Source organism: Bos taurus, chromosome 24 (genome assembly GCF_002263795.3).
Source record: "Bos taurus isolate L1 Dominette 01449 registration number 42190680 breed Hereford chromosome 24, ARS-UCD2.0, whole genome shotgun sequence".
NCBI classification, from domain to species: Eukaryota; Metazoa; Chordata; class Mammalia; order Artiodactyla; family Bovidae; genus Bos; species Bos taurus.
The window spans coordinates 35255680-35272522 of record NC_037351.1 but is presented as its reverse complement, the minus strand read 5'-3'; the positions used below and the strand labels follow the sequence as shown (position 1 = coordinate 35272522).

Below are 16843 nucleotides of genomic sequence, written 5' to 3'. Positions count from 1 at the left end.
CCTCCTTCTTGAACCTCCCTCCCATCCGACCCCTCTAGATTGTTACAGAGCCCCAGATTGAGTTCCTGAGTCACACAGCAAATTCCCATTGGCTATCTATTTTACATATGCTAATGTGTTTGTTTCCATGTTACTCTCTCCTTACATCCCACCAACATTTATGCTTGGTCTGTTTGTTAGCTGCGCTTTCTGTGAGTTGACCTGAGAAACTTCTCAAGCCAAGACACCCCCTTTCTATTCAATCTCTTCAACTTCCTCCAGGACGGGAATGTCCACCGGCGATTCCAAGAGAACCAGAGGCGGGAAAGGGATCCAGCTTCCGAATTCCAGTGGTTCCTCCCACACTTCATCTCTGGCACCTTTCCTCTTTCTCTGTACCGGATCTCACCACCAGGGGTGAGGGAGAGATGGGATGGAGCAGTAAGGAGCAGGGTGGGATTAACATTGGCCTAGGCTGGGAGAAGGCAATGGCACCCCACTCTAGTACTCTTGCCTGGAAAATCCCATGAATAGAGGAGCCTGGCAGGCTGCAGTCCATGGGGTTACTGAGTTGGACATGACTGAGTGACTTCACTTTCACTTTTCACTTTCATGCATTGGAGAAGGAAATGGCAACCCACTCCAGTGTTCTTGCCTGGAGAATCCCTGGGATGGGGGAGACTGGTGGGCTGCCGTCTATGGGGTCGAATAGAGTCGGACATGACTGAAGCAACTTAGCAGCAGCAGCAGCAGGTTAGGTTTGCCTCTGTAAGATTCAGAATACCCTGATACTTTGCAGGAAATTCTTGTGTGACTCGCACTCCAAGAACCCTAATGCTTCTGGCACAGTTCAGCCACAGCAGACATGTGCCTCATTAGGAACTGAAATGTGAAGCTGATGGATTAGATGGCTGAGCAAGATGATCATCTGAAACTAGGTATGAAGTCATGTACTGAATCCTGGAGAAGACTCTTGAGAGTCCCATGGAAGCAAGGAGATCCAACCAGTCCATCCTAAAGGAGATCCACCCTGAATATTCACTGGAAACACTGATGTTGAAGCTGAAGCTTCAATTCTTTGGCCACCTGATGTGAAGAGCTGACTCATTGAAAAAGACCCTGACGCTGGGGAAGACTGAGGGCAGGAGGAGAAGGGGGTGACAAAGGATTAGATGGTTGGATGGCATCACTGATTCAGTGGACATGAGTTTGAGCAAACTCAAGGAGATAGTGGAGGACAGGGAAGCCTGGCGTGCTGAAGTCCATGGGGTTGCAAAGAGTCAGAGATGATGGAGCAACTGAACAACAACAACAAAATTAAATCCTGACAACAATGATCTCTACTTCCATAAACCCCAGAACCTTACGAAAGGCTTATTTTTTTGTTGCAGATAATGTAACATTTTTTATCCTAATTTGGCACATGGAAGACTTCATACTTCATAAAACACACTCCTAGGCGGCAAGTTCACCTCACACCCTAAGCTACTCCTACAATACATGCAGGTGTAAATCGCATCCTCCTAGTACAACCAGACAATTCCCTGCACCTGCTCTTCCAGGAGGACCACGAGGTTTCGTGGTAAGAACACCAGTTCTAGAGCTGGAGAGCCCTGGAGATGAGTACCAAGTATCTGTCTACCTATTACAGTTGTAAGGACTTAATGAGATAATGTAAATAAAACAGTGCAGTGCCTGGCAGAGGCTTAGCTCATATTCATACCCAAGTGTGAGTATGTTCAGTTCCTGTCCAAGTTTTTCCCTCTGCTGTAGCCCCAGCCAGTACATCACCGTGGAAGACAACATTCCTGCCCACAAAGAACACAGCTGTACAGATGCAGGCTTTAAGGTTGATGGGAGTTCAGAAGTTCTTACTGCTGGCGTCCCGGTGCCCAGCCCTGGAGAGGAATCAGACTGGTGCTGCCAGTCTCTGACTTTCACTCATTTTTGATCCACATTATATATTTACTTTTGGCTCTGCTGGGAGCTACTCTGTAGTTATGGTGTGCGGGCTTCTCATTGCAGTGACTTCTCTCATTGCAGCACTCAGACTCTAGGACGAGTGGGCTCAGTAGTTATAGCACACAGGCTTAATTGCTCTGGGGCGTGTGGGATCTCCCCAGATCAGGGATCGAACCCATGTCCCCTGCAGTTGGCAGGTGGATTTTTAACCACTGGACCACCAGGGAAATCCTGATCCACGTTTATTGAGTGCAGGCATTCGAAGGCACTGAAGCACACCATGGCCAGTTGGTGAGAAACAGTGGCTTAAATATATCCTCCTCTGTGGACAAAGAGCTTCCATGGCTTTCCAGATGTCTGACTATCTTGAACATGAGGTCAAGAACCAAATTATTCTTGAAAACGATTGCCAAATATCCTGTCTTAAATTTCCTTTTAATTTGTATATTCCTTTTCACCTAAGCACCGCAGAATGACTTTTTCATATGTGGGTATTAAATAAATGTGATTCATTTCTCTGCATGAGAAGAAAAATATGTCAGATGATATTACTATTTTTCTGTATCTTCCAACCTGACCACTTGTGGTTCTAAAATAAAAGTCTCCACGATGTTGAGTAGCAGTTAAGAAGTAAAGTGGTTTCTCTATTTTCCGTTAGGCACGAGCAGTTTTTTTTGGAAAACAAGTTGTAAAGTTATTTCAGGGGTAGGATACAGGGCTTGGCCCTTCTCAAAGCCTGCAGCTTGGTGGCCAAAGCAGCAACAGCACAGTATTTAAAGTCTCCTGTCCTCTTTAAGATGTTTGTTTAAAGGATTCTGGTGTTTAAGGCTCCTGGCTCTGGAGCCTAGAAGCCTGGGGAGGAGGTTTTGCTGACGGTGCAAACACAGCTGTTCTGAGTTCTGGTCTTGGTCATATACAGGCATTTCTGGAGCCTTCATTCGACAGCTTTACCAGCAACATGGTATCCTGGCATTTCAGAATCCCAAGCCAGGGGAGTTCCCTGGTGGTTCAGTGGTTAGGGCTCCATACTTCCATTGCGCGGGACACGGGTTCAATCCCTGGTCAGGGAACTAAGATCCCACAAGCCACATGGCAGAAAAAAAAAAAAAAAAATCCCAAGCTGGGCAGCCAACCACGTGGCTTCCAGTTTGCTGTTCTGTACAGGACATCATGTCTGCCCCACATGTAATGTCACCATTTTCTCGACTCTGAATTCAAGTTATTGCATGGGCTCATGAATACTGTCTTGTCATTTATTTCAGAGCTTTCACTTTTAAGGCACTATCAGTGGCTTATATTTTATTTCATTTTACTTTGACTTTAACAGCTGCCCCCACCAAAAAAAAAAAAAAAGATTGAAGTAATACCTAAAATCCTAGGATCATCCAGATGCCAAAAGCAATACTGGCATCCCAGGTCCTTGAGGAAGATATACCCCCAGCATTAGTGATCACCTTTGTAGGGGGATCCAGTCCTGACTTTTGAAATGGTTTTAGCTCTTTTTCTTAGTGATTTTTAAAAAGAAATAAATAGCAAATATCTAGGTCTTAAGGACAGAGAAGGCAATGGCACCCCGCTCCAGTACTCTTGCCTGGAAAATCCCATGGAAGGAGGAGCCTGGTAGGCTGCAGTCCATGGGGTCGCTAGAGTCGGACATGACTGAGCGACTTCACTTTCACTTTTCACTTTCATGCATTGGAGAAGGAAATGGCAACCCACTCCAGTGTTCTTGCCTGGAGAATCCCAGAGACGGGGGAGCTTGGTAGGCTGCCATCTCTGGGGTTGCACAGAGTCAGACACGACTGAAGCAACTTAGCAGCAGCAGCAGCAGGTTTTAAGGAGCGAGCAAAATGTTGTCTTAATGAGCCAAGTATATGAATGAATGAATCCCCGAGTACAGGGCATACAGAGTACGTTTTCCCATAGCCCAGGGTTTGAAGGCAGAGTTCCAGCCTCCGGCTCTAGCTCTGGAGCCGATATTTTCCCAAGGCTGGGGCAGCTGTGGATGAAGACGTGGGTCCTAGCAGTGTGCCTGCTAGGAGTTTATCCACAGCCATGAATATAAAACATTATATTAAACTTTTCAATATAACAGAGAACACATTTGTTTTTTAATTGGAGGATAATTGCTTTACAAAGTTGTATCGGTTGCCCCTCTTGAGCCTCCCTCCTACCACCACCCCACCTCTCTAGGTTGTCACAGAGTGCCAGGCTGGGCTCCCTGTGTTGTAAAGCAGCTTCCCACTATGTATTTTACACGTGGTAATTTGTATATTTCAGTACTACTCTTTCAATTCATCCCACCCTCTCCTTTCCCAATTCTGTCTATTCTCCATGTCTGTACCTCTCTTCCTGCCCTGCAAATAGGTTCATCAGGACCCTTGTCCTAGACTCCATATATAAGGGTTGATATATGATATTTGTTTTTCTCTGACTTACTTCACTCTGTATAACAGGCCTTAGCTCTACCTCAGTTCAACTGACTCAAATTCATTCCTCTTTATGGTTGAGTAATATTCCATCGTATATATATACCACAACTTCTTTATGCATTCATCAATTGATAGACATTTAGGTTGCTTCCAGGTCCTGGCTATCATAAACAGTGCTGCAGTGAACATTGGGATACACGTGTCTCTTTGAATATGCAGATAATCTATTTGTGATGGATATAGTGCTTCATATGAAAAATTCAGTTTTTATCCTAATCCAGCTAGGAAATCCATCACAAGTAGGATTTTAGACTTTATCCAAGGCAAAAACTTGCATCTCCTCCTGATATTTTATTCCCTTCCTTCTCAACATCTGGAAATTAGTATCAGTTGGTATTTTGTGTTGACTGTGAGGTCTGCGTTTTTATGGCATTATTAAAATAAGCTATGATTCTTTGTGGAGGGGGTGAGCATATTCAAGTGTAACTTAGGTTGAGAGAGAAATAGCCAAAGACCATATACTACCCGACCCCAGAAAGAAAGAAGATTCATGAAAAGCTGTCACCCCAGGTAAAGGAGGTCTTGGATTCATGTCAGGAGGGGAAGAGAGAATCGTATGTCTTTGGAATTCTTTTGGCAACCAGAGGAGGGTGTTCTGGAAGAAATACAACTCTCTGCCACATGGGTCTGTCGGAACATTCAGAACAGGGAGACAGGCCCTGGAATGGGCACTATTTCCTGGCCATGGGTGAACTCATTTCCCATAACTTGCGAGTACATCACCCACCCGTCATGCGTGATAGAGCAACGCTGGTTATTGGCAAATCCATAAAGAGAATAAAGAATTTCTAAAGCACTTGAATTTCCCAACAGATCTTCCTCATTATTTGGATTTCTTAAGGTCAAACATTGAACATGAACAAAACAGAAGTAGTTGTGTGTTGGGGGGAGTTACTTTTATTTTTGCCCTTATTCCAAATAAATCAGATTTCTGTTTGCTTTGGCCTATTGTCAGCATCATTCCACTAGAACCTTCCATCATGCTGCATGCTTTACAGAGGAACACACAGGCCACCTTCCCCACTAATCTCTTCAGACATTTTTTCTCAACTGCACAAAGGAGCTGTTATCTTTTTAAAGGAGATCCATCTGGCAGTAAAAACTCACCCTCTGTCTTTCCTAAATGGCTAGGCTGTTTAATGAGCCTCCTCAGGTTAAACAGGAAAAAGAAAAATCAAATTATGGATATAAGATCACAGGATCAGTTCAGAAGTATGAATAGAGTTGGGAAGACATCTCCCCATGGCCAGTCTTACTGGCAGCCAGGGTCAACCTGATACATAGATTGAGTGGAGGTGACTTCTTAGAATGAGATAAAGGTCACCAGGCAGGACACTGTTACCCTAGAATCCCTCCCTCCTAGTCTCTGCTGGACCCAAATGTTAGCACTAATGCAACGGGCTTTCTTTTATATATATATATATATATATATATTTATTTATTTATGGCTGTGCTGGGTCTTGGTTGCTGCGAGGGCTTTCTCTAGTTGCGGCAAGCAAGGGCTACCCTTCCTTGCTGTGTGCAGGCTTCTCATTGCGGTGGCTTCTCGTGTTGCAGAGCACAGGCTCTAGGGCACGTGGGCTCAGTAGTTGCGGTTCCCAGGCTCTAGGGCACGTGGGCTCAGTAGTTGTGATGCATGGGCTTAGTTGCTCCTCAGCGTGTGGGATCTTCCTGGACCAGGGATTGAATCTGTATCTGCCACATTAGCAGGTGGATTCTTTACCACCAGGGAAGCCTGCAAAGGGGTTTTTGACCCATGAGGCACATTGATTTGACAAACACTTGCTAGATAATGACTGTGGCCTGTAATCTAGCTACTAGATGGGGAAGGGTCCTCGAAGAAGAAACAAGGACCAAACATCACAGAAGGAGGGAAAACTTCCACCTGGAGTGACCTGGGAGGATTACATGGTGGGTGAGCAGGAATTTTCCAGATGGATATGGGCAGACGGAATTCTGAGAGAAGAAATTTGCACAGGTGCAGAGGAGGATGAATCAACACACGTGAGACCAGGTCATGGAAGCCTTGCCACCAGAGGACCAAGAGGGTATTCTGGAGCAAGTGGGGTCCAGAGCTGAGTGTAAGGAAGACAAATGTGCAAAAGATGCAGAGTGAGATGCATGGAGAGGGATCAGGTAGGAAGAGCAGTTGAGAGGTAACCGTAAAAATCTGCCAGAAAGACAGAGGGGATGGGGGAGAGAAGAGGAGAGAACCCCGGTGTAGGATAGTGATGAGACGGCTGTGACGATGCAGTGGGATAAGAGATGATGGGAGGAGGGCATGAACAGCAGAGGTGACGAGGTCAGTCTAGACACACCAGGTCGGAGATGCTGGCTGGACATCCCAGAGAAAATGGACCATCCATTAATGGGGTGGAGATGAGGACCCAGAGGCCTGGAGAGCTGATGGTAGGGAGGAGTCAACAGGAGCAGATGGACAAAAGTCAGTAAGATGGATTCAGGAAGAAGGTGTTTCACTCCGAAGTCTCTGACTTATGGGGCAGATAACCCTAAAATGAAACGCACTGATGCCAGCGCTAGCCCTAGCGCATGCTAGTTCGGCATAAACTCACTTACAGCTCCGTAGAGGGTCTGGCCTGAAAGTCCAGGGGCAATGTCATGGGTAGGCTCAAGGGAGCAAAGCTGAGCCCAGGACCTAGGCTTCTGCAGAGGGAGGGCAGAGATGGAGGGCTGGCCGTGGCCGTGGATGGTATGTGGATGCAGTGACGTCCACTAGGGTCTGGGGCAGGGAGAGAACAGAGATCCCCCTACTGAGGTGGGAAAGGGTGCTTCATCGTTCTGTCCTCACCAGGCAGTGGGGAGGTGTGCTGGTGAAGGGGGACAGGCAAAACTGAGCGTGGGAGTCCCACCAATCCTGCCTCTCCCCTGCACTTCCATCCTCCCGGCCTCCAAGGCTCTGTGCTTCCATCCAGAGAATGGGTGCGGAGCTCTTACACTTATTCCTGTAGAAGAGCAAGATCTCGGATGCTCTAAGATTCCAGGCAAGAATATTTGAGCAATGTCCTCCACGATGTGTTCATTTCAACACGAGAAGCCCTGAATTCCTGCCCCAGCTCCTCCCCCTGATGGTAACTGGACATGTGTTACTCCCATGGGTGTGCTATGTCAGTCACTCAGTTTTGTCTGACTCTTTTGAGACCCCATGGACTGTAGCCTGCCAGGCTCCTCTGTCCATGGGATTCCCCAGGCAAGAATACTGGAGTGGGTTGCCATTCCCTTCTCCAGGGGATCTTCCTGACCCAGGGATGGAACCCAGGTCTCCTGCATTGCAGGTGGATTCTTTACCACTAGCGCCACCTGGGAAGCCCCATTCCCTTGGGTAGATCTGTCTTGAGTTGCACAGTAACTCTGAACAAGGAGCTTTGTGTCTCTGGCTCTGCGTGTCCTCAGATGTGCTGTGGGAACCCAATGCCATAGACGAAGGTCAGGTGACATACTGTATGTGAAGGTATGCTCACCCTGTCATTTGCATACAAATCTTGGTTGTGATGGATTGTGTGATGTCGATGTTACTCTTGAGAACTCAGAGAAAACAGGACACCCCCACGTTAAGTGAACCGCCTTTTGGAGCAAGGAGAGATGAGCAAGTATTTGCTTCCCTTCCTCCAACCCCCTCCCTGCCTTTTTAAGGGGGAACTGCTTTTTCCTCCTTTGGAGGAAAATGATTTTTTTTTTCCTCCCTTGCCAGTGAGATGCTGCACCTATTTCTTTCTCTAGTCTACCTTCCCTGTGTGCTGTGCTTAGTCGCTAAGTTGTGTCTGACTCTTTGCAACTCCATGGACTGTAGCCCACCAGGCTCCTCTGTCTATGGGGATTCTCCAGGCAAGAATACTGGAGTGGGTTGCCATACCCTCCTCCAGGGGATCTTCCCAACCCAGGGATCAAACCCAGGTCTCCTGCATTACAGGTGGATTTTTACAGTCTGAGCCACCAGGGAAGCCCAAACCCTATTTGCATTATTAGACGCATTTGATGCACTGTTTGCATCACTGGGAAAAATGAAACTGGTCCTTCTCAGCTGGCCCTGAGAGCACCCCCAACATAGATCTCCCGTCCCGGTGACCTGGTCCATAGTGAGGCCCGGCCCTGAGGACCTCCTGTGTTTGGGCAGCACCATTGGAGGGACAGGAGCAGCACAGGGGAGGAGCAGAGAGGAGAGGCCCGGCTGGTGCCCTGGGGGAATTACAGGACAGAGTCTCTCAACACTCCATGGCATCTTTTTAGTCCAGTTCAACCCCTTACCCCACACCTTACATGGTGCTTGTCATACAACAGGTAGTTAATAAATATTCATCAAATCGATGGAATGAGGAGGAAATAAGAGAGAGGTCATCTCAAGGAAATGCAACCCACTCCAGTATTCTTGCCTGGAGAATCCCATGGACAGAGGAGCCTGGTGGGCTACAGTCCTTGGGTTTGCAAAGACTCAAACATGACTGAGCACACACGCACGCACACACAGAGACACACACACACACACACACACACACACACACACACAGCGATCCTAACCCACACAGCCTTCCTGCACACACACACACACACACACACACACAGCGATCCTAACCCACACAGCCTTCCTGCACACACACACACACACACACACACACACACACACAGCGATCCTAACCCACACAGCCTTCCTGCACACACAGACACACACACACACACACACACACAGCGATCCTAACCCACACAGCCTTCCTGCACACACACACACACACACACACACACACACAGCGATCCTAACCCACACAGCCTTCCTGCTGTGAAAAATGGTCCCAGATGACCAGAGGTGTCCCGGATTTCATGCTTATGCCTTTTGTCTTCTTTTTATGTTTCAGGTCCTCCTGGCCCCAGGGGTCCAAAAGGTGACCGAGGACAGCAGGGACCCCCAGGCCCCACCGGCAACAAGGGGCAGAAAGGAGAGAAGGGGGAGCCGGGCCCGCCTGGCCCAGCCGGTGAGAGGGGCCCAATCGGGCCGGTCGGCCCCCCTGGAGAGCGCGGCAGCAAAGGCTCCAAAGGCCTGCAAGGCTCCAAAGGCTCCCGAGGGTCTCCTGGGAAGCCCGGCCCCCAGGGCCCCAGCGGGGACCCAGGCCCCCCCGGCCCGCCGGGCAAGGATGGACTCCCAGGCCCTCAGGGCCCCCCCGGCTTCCAGGGACTGCAGGGCACCGTGGGGGAGCCTGGGGTGCCCGGGCCACGGGGGCTGCCAGGCCTCCCTGGGATGCCGGGCATGCCAGGTATCAAGGGTCCCCCTGGTCCCCCGGGCCCCTCAGGGGCGGCAGTGCCCCTGGCCCTTAAGACTGAGCCGACCACAGCACCTGAGGACAACGGTGAGTCTGAGCCCCTCACACCCGGGATGGGGGTGTACCCCTTGTTCACCTCACACACCCAATGTTATTAGCAGTGAAGGCATCACACAGAGTGGGCTTCAGCCCCTGCTGCTCGCCTGGCCCCGCTAGGCAGCATCCTTCAGTCACGTGTGTTTATCCCTAAACAGCATCAGCTCCTCTAGCACTTGTTTATCATTAGCCAAGTCGGGTCCTCAGCGACGAACTGGTCCCAGACGTTGAATTCAGGAAAATCTGAGGCTGGCCACCCCAGAGCCGTCCCTGTCTTCATTCTCTGCCTTTCACCTGGGGATGGTCAAACCTTGGTTAACATGCAGATGGAACTTTCTGTTCCTGAAGCCAGCTCGCGTTTCTTTTTGAGAAGGTATTATGGCACCTTCTCATCCTTTGATAATGAAAGCTTTGGGTTTGCAACCAGGCCTGTCTTTCTCCCCTTGGACCCACAGCCGATTCCACTTGGTTCCCTGCAGTCCCCCTTAGTTGCTTCTTTCTGTGAGCCCAGCTCTCCCAGCCTCTTGTTTACAGGTTCTGCATGATCCCGGGCTGATGGGGCCCACCTGAGCCTGTGCTGCCTGTTATTTCTGTGTCCGTTACTTCTGTCGTTGTAAAGACTAATCCAGACACAAAGGCCCGCTTAAGTGGTTGTAACCACCACGTGTCCTGCAGGCCACCTACTTCCTTGGACTGGTCTTGGCCCCTAGAATGTTCAGGAACATCAGTCACAGACTCAGCATACGGGCACTGGGGAAGCGGGGCTGTGGCCATGCCTCCTAAAGGCATAGTGTTTTCAGCATGTGTATGTTTTCATCGGCATTTTTAAACTTTGCATTCCTAGGCTGCCTGCCTTACTGGAAGAACTTCACAGACAAATGCTACTATTTTTCAACTGAGAGAGACTTTTTTGAGGATGCAAAACTTTTCTGCGAAAGAATGTCTTCACATCTCGTTTTCATAAACACGGGAGAGGAGCAGGTACGTGTGTGGCATTCTTCGGGTTGAAGAAAACGGTAATTTAAGGATTGCTGACATCTGAAAAGTGCATGCTTACTGAGGATTCAAAGATACCATAAATTCATAGTCACAGAAACACCGAGGGCCACATGATTGAGATTTGGGCTTTATCCAGGGACAGAAAGCGTTCATGGCCTGGGGATTGGGTCCTTGTGCTCGCAGCTGGAAGCTCTTGCTTTATCAAGCCTGGAGCTGTGTGGCTCTTCCCGGAAAGAGCGGGAAGCCTGCAGGTTGGTACAAGTCTCCTATGGAGAGGCAGAGAGCCCTGAGCACTGGAGGGGTGGGGCCGAATGCCAGGGTCCAGACATGTGGCTTCAACAGGGTCAGGAAGGGCACATATGGTCCTGGGGCAGAGCCCACACATCATAACCACTCATTTGGTCCCTAATGTGTGCCAGGCATTTTCTCCTATAAACTTCACCACAGCCCAGGAGCCTGTGGGTAATATAATCTTACAGACAGGAAAACTGAGGCCCCACAAAATTTGAATGATTAATACATGAGACAAGTAAATGCAGAGCTGAGACTGAAACTGAGGTCCATCTAGCAACAACGCCAGTGCTTTCTCTTTAATGCCGCACTGTCACAGGGGCCTCCTTTCTTTCCCGTGCATGTCTCCGGCAGGCAGGACCCTGAAAACGGATGCTTCTGCAGTAACTGACTGAGACTGAAACTGAGGTCCATCTAGCAACAACGCCAGTGCTTTCTCTTTAATGCCGCACTGTCACAGGGGCCTCCTTTCTTTCCCGTGCATGTCTCCGGCAGGCAGGACCCTGAAAACGGATGCTTCTGCAGTAACTGACTGGAAATGAGCATCCATAAGACGGGTCAGGCGCCTGGGCCTGACCCCAGCTCAATCACTTGTCCCCTTTATTAGGTTGGTGGTTGTAATGGCTCAAAGACATGTTATGTGTGACACACCAGACGTGGGACCCGGCCAGGAGGAAGAGCCTGACAGTGCCGTGGCTGTTCCTGCTATTAGAACATCGGAGGGAGGGGTTGTGGGAGCGGGTGGGGCCTGGTGGGATTCATGAGTGATCGGGATAGTTTAGGAGTATCGCTTTTAAACTTATAAGAGGAAAACATGTCAAAGCCCTCCCCACGCCCCCCATCCCCCCAAAAAACCCCAGGGCAAAACAAGCGCAATGAAAAGAGGAGAGCAAAATAGTGCACAAGTTATGACAAGCATCCTCTTCGAAAGTGGCCCTCATTTCTAAATATCGAAAGTCCCCCAAACATCTGTTCAAGAAATAGTAACGCACCATCTATGATTTTATTTTCCAGCAATGGATCAAAAACCAGATGGTGGCGAAACAGAACTACTGGATTGGCCTCACGGACTTGGAGCAGGAGAATGAATGGAGGTGGCTGGATGGGACACTTCTGGAGTACAAGTGAGTCTCAGAAATGTCCAGGTTGCTGGTCAGGCTCTCGCTGGTCTGTGTTTCTTCCTGAACGACCTTGTGTCCAACACAGTCCTCACACTCAGCCTCTGGGTACCAGCTGCGTGTTTATTTCCATGGAGGGAAATCAATATGGGGTAAAAGTCGGGTTTTTTTTCCTCTTCTCATGGAGTGAATTTTTCTTCATTTCTACCAAGAAAAACAAAAAAACAAACAAAAATATAGACTCATAAAACCACCCAGGGTGGTAGGGAGAGAGACGGCAAAGCGTGCTCTTTAAGTGCTGCTGCAAAAGCCAAGGAAGGCCAGCTTCCCCAGCTCGGTCGAGCTCCCCAGATGTGTTTCCAAATGGGCAAGATGCTCCCTTCAGGATGACACTGTTGGTGTCCCAGCCCTCACTGGGCTTCTGGCCAGAGTGTGGGGATGAACTACGCGTTGATGACTCTCCTGCACATAGAAAGATCAAGTGTACCACGAACGAAGGCCCTTGTGGGACGACCATCTCCCGCAGGTTTGAAGAGTCCCCGTAAGTCCAGTGTGATCTAGTTCTATAAAGGCAGCAACAGAGAACAGAAGCAATTCTTAGAACCTTCTCAAAGCTCCCAGGGGTACAGAAATTTCCATGAGCCTCACCTGGACCCCAGTGTCCACTCCTGCCCTAACCCTACCCCAGGGTCTGAAGAGGATGAAATTGCGCGCCTTTCAGTTTCACCTCTTCATCCTCCTCTTGCTTCGCCTCTAGTGGATGCGGAAATGTGAAACTGAGCAACACACACTGTACCAAGTAGGGCAGAATTTATAAAAACCCACCAGAGAAGACATGTCCTACAGAGGCTCAAGCAGGCGTGTGGGCATCTCCACTTCAGGACTGTGTCCTGAGCTGGAGTAGCCGCAGCATCCTTGGAACCCGGAGAGGAGAAGTTGAAGGTATTTCAGGTCAATGTCACGGGCATCAGGGCTGGAGCAGTCATGGTCAAGGACGGGAAGATGGACTCGAGGGATGGAGGGGCCAAGTAGAGTTTCTGTGTGTGTGTGTGCACGTGTGCGTGCCTGTGTGTGTGGGTAGATGGGTTTCTTTATGCTTTTAAATCCTCTATGTGAAAAGCATGATTAGAGGATATAGATGGAAACCAGAGCAAGGCCATTTCTTTTAAAGGATTTTTTTAAGTATTTATTTATTTGGCTGCATCAGGTCTTAGCTGCATCATGTGGGCTCAGTAGCTAGTGGGCTTAGTTGTTCCATGCCTTGTGGAATCTTAGTTCCCCAACTAGGGATCGAACTCATAGTCCCTGCATTGCAAGGTGGAGTCTTAACCACTGGACCACTAGGGAATCAACCACCCAGGCCATTTCTTTTAGAGTAGCAACCAAACATTGAGGTGGAACATTTGAAGATTTGGGATTCGTGCCAAAGGTGAGCCTCAGACTGCCCCCAGGACAAATGGATATCTCTTTCCTGGCTCAGCAGCCAGCCAGTCTGCTCCCTGCACACCCATCCTCGGTGGGAGGAAGCCACACCACATCCTGGCCCTCGGAAACGTGGCTGACACCCGAGGAGGGTATCCATCACAGCAAGAATACGCTTCAGGAGACTCAAAGCAGTTGTGAGAGTTGTCATCTACAATCAGAGCGGTGGAGGGACTTCCCTGGTGGTCCAGTGGCTACCACACTGTACTCCAAATGCAGGGGACCCGGGTTCAATCCCTGGTCAGGGAACTAGATCCCACATGCTTACAACTAAGAGTTCACATGTGCTGCAACTAAAAGATAAAAAAAAAAGATCTGGTACAAATAAGGAAACAAAAGATTCCACATACCTCAGTTAAAACCCAATTCAGTCAAATAGATAAATAACTTTTTTAAATAAATAAAATTGGAGCAGTAGAAGTGGGGAGGGGAGGCCTCAGTTAAAACCTGATGCAAAGAAATAGATACATTTTAAAAAATAAATAAATCAGAGCTGTGGAAGTTGGGACAGGAGGCAGAGAATACTAAGGGAAAGATAAATGTGTCACTTTGACAGTCAAGAGTATGGATCATTTTTTTAAAGGAGTCAGCGGGGAGCTAAAAAAAAAAATAACTTTAGTCTCCTCCACTTTTCTCACGGTCATAAAAAAAAAAAAAAGGTCTGGGTTAGACTCACTAAGAAATTCAATCTGAAGCCCTCCTCTAAGCATGAACTGGGTTGGCCCACGTGGAATGGATTGAGCAGGAAGAGTAGCACCCTTGCCAGCTCCCCCAGGGTGGAATTTTCTCCTGTCTCCCAGGCTCCAGCAGGAAGTACTGATTGGGATGACAGCCCAGCTTTGGTACCTGGGATAGGAAAGAATCACATCACCAGACACCTTCGGGGAGCTCTGTTCCCAGAAGCAACTGCACAGCACCCCAGCCAGAGCCCAGACTCTGCTTCTTGTTTTCCACCCAAAGGAACACACAGACATGTAAAAATCCCTGGGATCAGATTTTAAAAGCAAGAATAAATTAGGCAGACATATTATGAGGCCTCAATAGCCAAAGGCTAATTGAACTTGCCATATAATAATAAACACACCACAAACAAGAAAAAGAGCCAGTGCAACAAGGGAAGGGAGTGTCTGCCCTGGAGTTCACCAGGTCTGGGTTCCAGGCCTTCAACCAGCACTCAGCAGCTACGTGACCCTGTGTTAGTTACCCAACCATGTGAACCTCCATGCCCTCATCTAGAAGTGAAGATTACAGAAGCACCGACATCCGTATTGTAAACATTATATGAGATGATACATATCAAGCACCAATGACAGTGAGCCCACAGGAAGTGCTCAAGAAATGCTATCTGCTAGTAGTGGTACTATTACTCCTATTACTTGTCTAAGGCAGAACGCCAAAGAATTGATGCCTTGGAACTGTGGTGCTGGAGAAAACTCCTGAAAGTCCCTTGGACAGCAAGGCAATCAAACCAGTCAATCCTAAAGGAAATAAGCCCTGAATTCTCGTTGGAAGGACTGATGCTGAAGCTGAAGCTCCAGTATTTTGGTCATCTAATGCAAACAGTCGACTCACTGGAAAAGTCCCTGATGCTGGGAAAGATTGAGGGCAGAAGAAGAGGGCGTCAGAGGATGAGATGGCTGGGTGTCATCACCAGTGCAATGGACATGAATTTGGGCAAACTTCGGGAGATAGTGAAGGACAGGGAGGCCTGGCGTGCCGCAGACCATGGGGTCACAAAGAGTCGGACACAACTGGGACTGAACAGCAACAACTCCTGTTGTCATTGCCATCATCATTTTCATGTTGTTCAGTTGCTAAGTTGTGACCCTAGAGACTGTAGCTCGCCAGGCTTCTCTGTCCATGGGATTTCCCAGGTATCTCCCAACACAAGGTACCCAACACAGGTACCTCCCCATGGACTCAGACTCACCTGCACCCTCCTCCTCTTTGCTTCTGTGGCCTCCATACCCAGTCTATCACTTCCCTTTCCCCTGCCATACACAGTGGTTTGGACCTGGCCCCTCCCCATGCCTCACCCGGGTTACAGAAGAAATCAGTCTCCCTACTTTGCTCTTCCCTTTTCTCCCCTTCTGAAATTGTTTCAGGCTGTTGGGCGTACTATTAAGGAGGAAACAGAAAAGGGATGAAAGGCTCTCTCCTCTGTCTCTTGCCCCTACTTGAATTTTTATACTGAGCTGGTTGAGGAAGATGGTGCTGGAGTACTCAGACAAAAAGCAACAGTGACATGGATTGGAGGCTGAAAGTTTAAGGTGCACGTGGACTTGAACAAAGGTTTATTTCCAGCAAACATACAATCTGACTTGCTGACTATGAATACTGGGGCAAGAGAAGCAATTGGTGATGTCTCCAGATGGTGCCTAGGAACACGTTTCCAAGTGCTTTGGGTCCACCCACCAATGCACTTCCAAGAGAAAGACTGGAGAGCTGACCCATATTGCCAAGATTTTATTTGCCAACTAAGGACATGGGTTTTAAAAATCACCTATTGGGACTTCCCCAGCAGTTCAGTGGTCAAGACTTCCAGTACAGGGGGCATGGATTTAATCCCTGGTTGGGGAGCTAAGCTCCCACATGCCACAGAGTGCAGCCAAAAAGACAAAAATCGCCTATCAACAAATCTCAGCACAAAACAACAAAAACAAAATCAAAAAAGACAGTTGGCCATCACCCATACATACACACAGAGTTGTCCTCATTTTTCTCTTTTCACAACAGACCTGTGAGAACTTCATTCTTGACCAGCTGGTACCAGTCCCCTGGCTGGACACTGTGATCCACTGGCCCACAGTCTCATGATAACGTTCAGTGAATCATCCTGGAGTATCCACCATGACCCAGCCCCTGTGCCAGCCTGGAAAATCTTTTCTAGAGTTTGGGCACAGTATGAGTGAGAGATACTGTTCCACTCATGTAAAAATATTCTGATTTGCAGGACCCTGTCACAATCAAGAAGACAGACACCTTGACCCTAAATGTGCACATGGTGAAGAGAAGGGCTTCAAATGAACTTTCAGTGCTCTCTTCTCAGTAATTAATAGAAACAAGTAGACAGAAAAACCAAGAGGAATGTAGCAGACACTATTAACTAACTTCCCTGGTGGCTCAGTTGGTACAGAATCGCCTGCGATACCAGAGA

At 48.5% G+C, this 16843-nt stretch overlaps 1 protein-coding gene and 1 long non-coding RNA gene across 3 annotated transcripts in view; one reads left to right on the top strand and one right to left on the bottom strand.

Moving 5' to 3' along the window:
- COLEC12 (collectin subfamily member 12) overlaps window positions 1-16843 on the top strand; it is a 185262-nt gene that overhangs the window by 161547 nt on the left and 6872 nt on the right. Inside the window, 3 exon segments of the mRNA NM_001101843.1 lie at window positions 9299-9787; window positions 10641-10777; window positions 12101-12210. Coding sequence (NP_001095313.1) covers window positions 9299-9787; window positions 10641-10777; window positions 12101-12210 — 736 coding nt within the window.
- Window positions 12071-16843, bottom strand: part of LOC101902862 (uncharacterized) — a 38234-nt gene continuing 33461 nt past the window's right edge. The window contains exon 3 of one of the 2 annotated variants that reach the window (XR_239827.5): window positions 12071-12767. This is a non-coding gene — a long non-coding RNA (uncharacterized lncRNA). The remainder of the gene's footprint in view (window positions 12768-16843) is intronic. The other variant, XR_009492721.1, reaches the window with a different exon arrangement.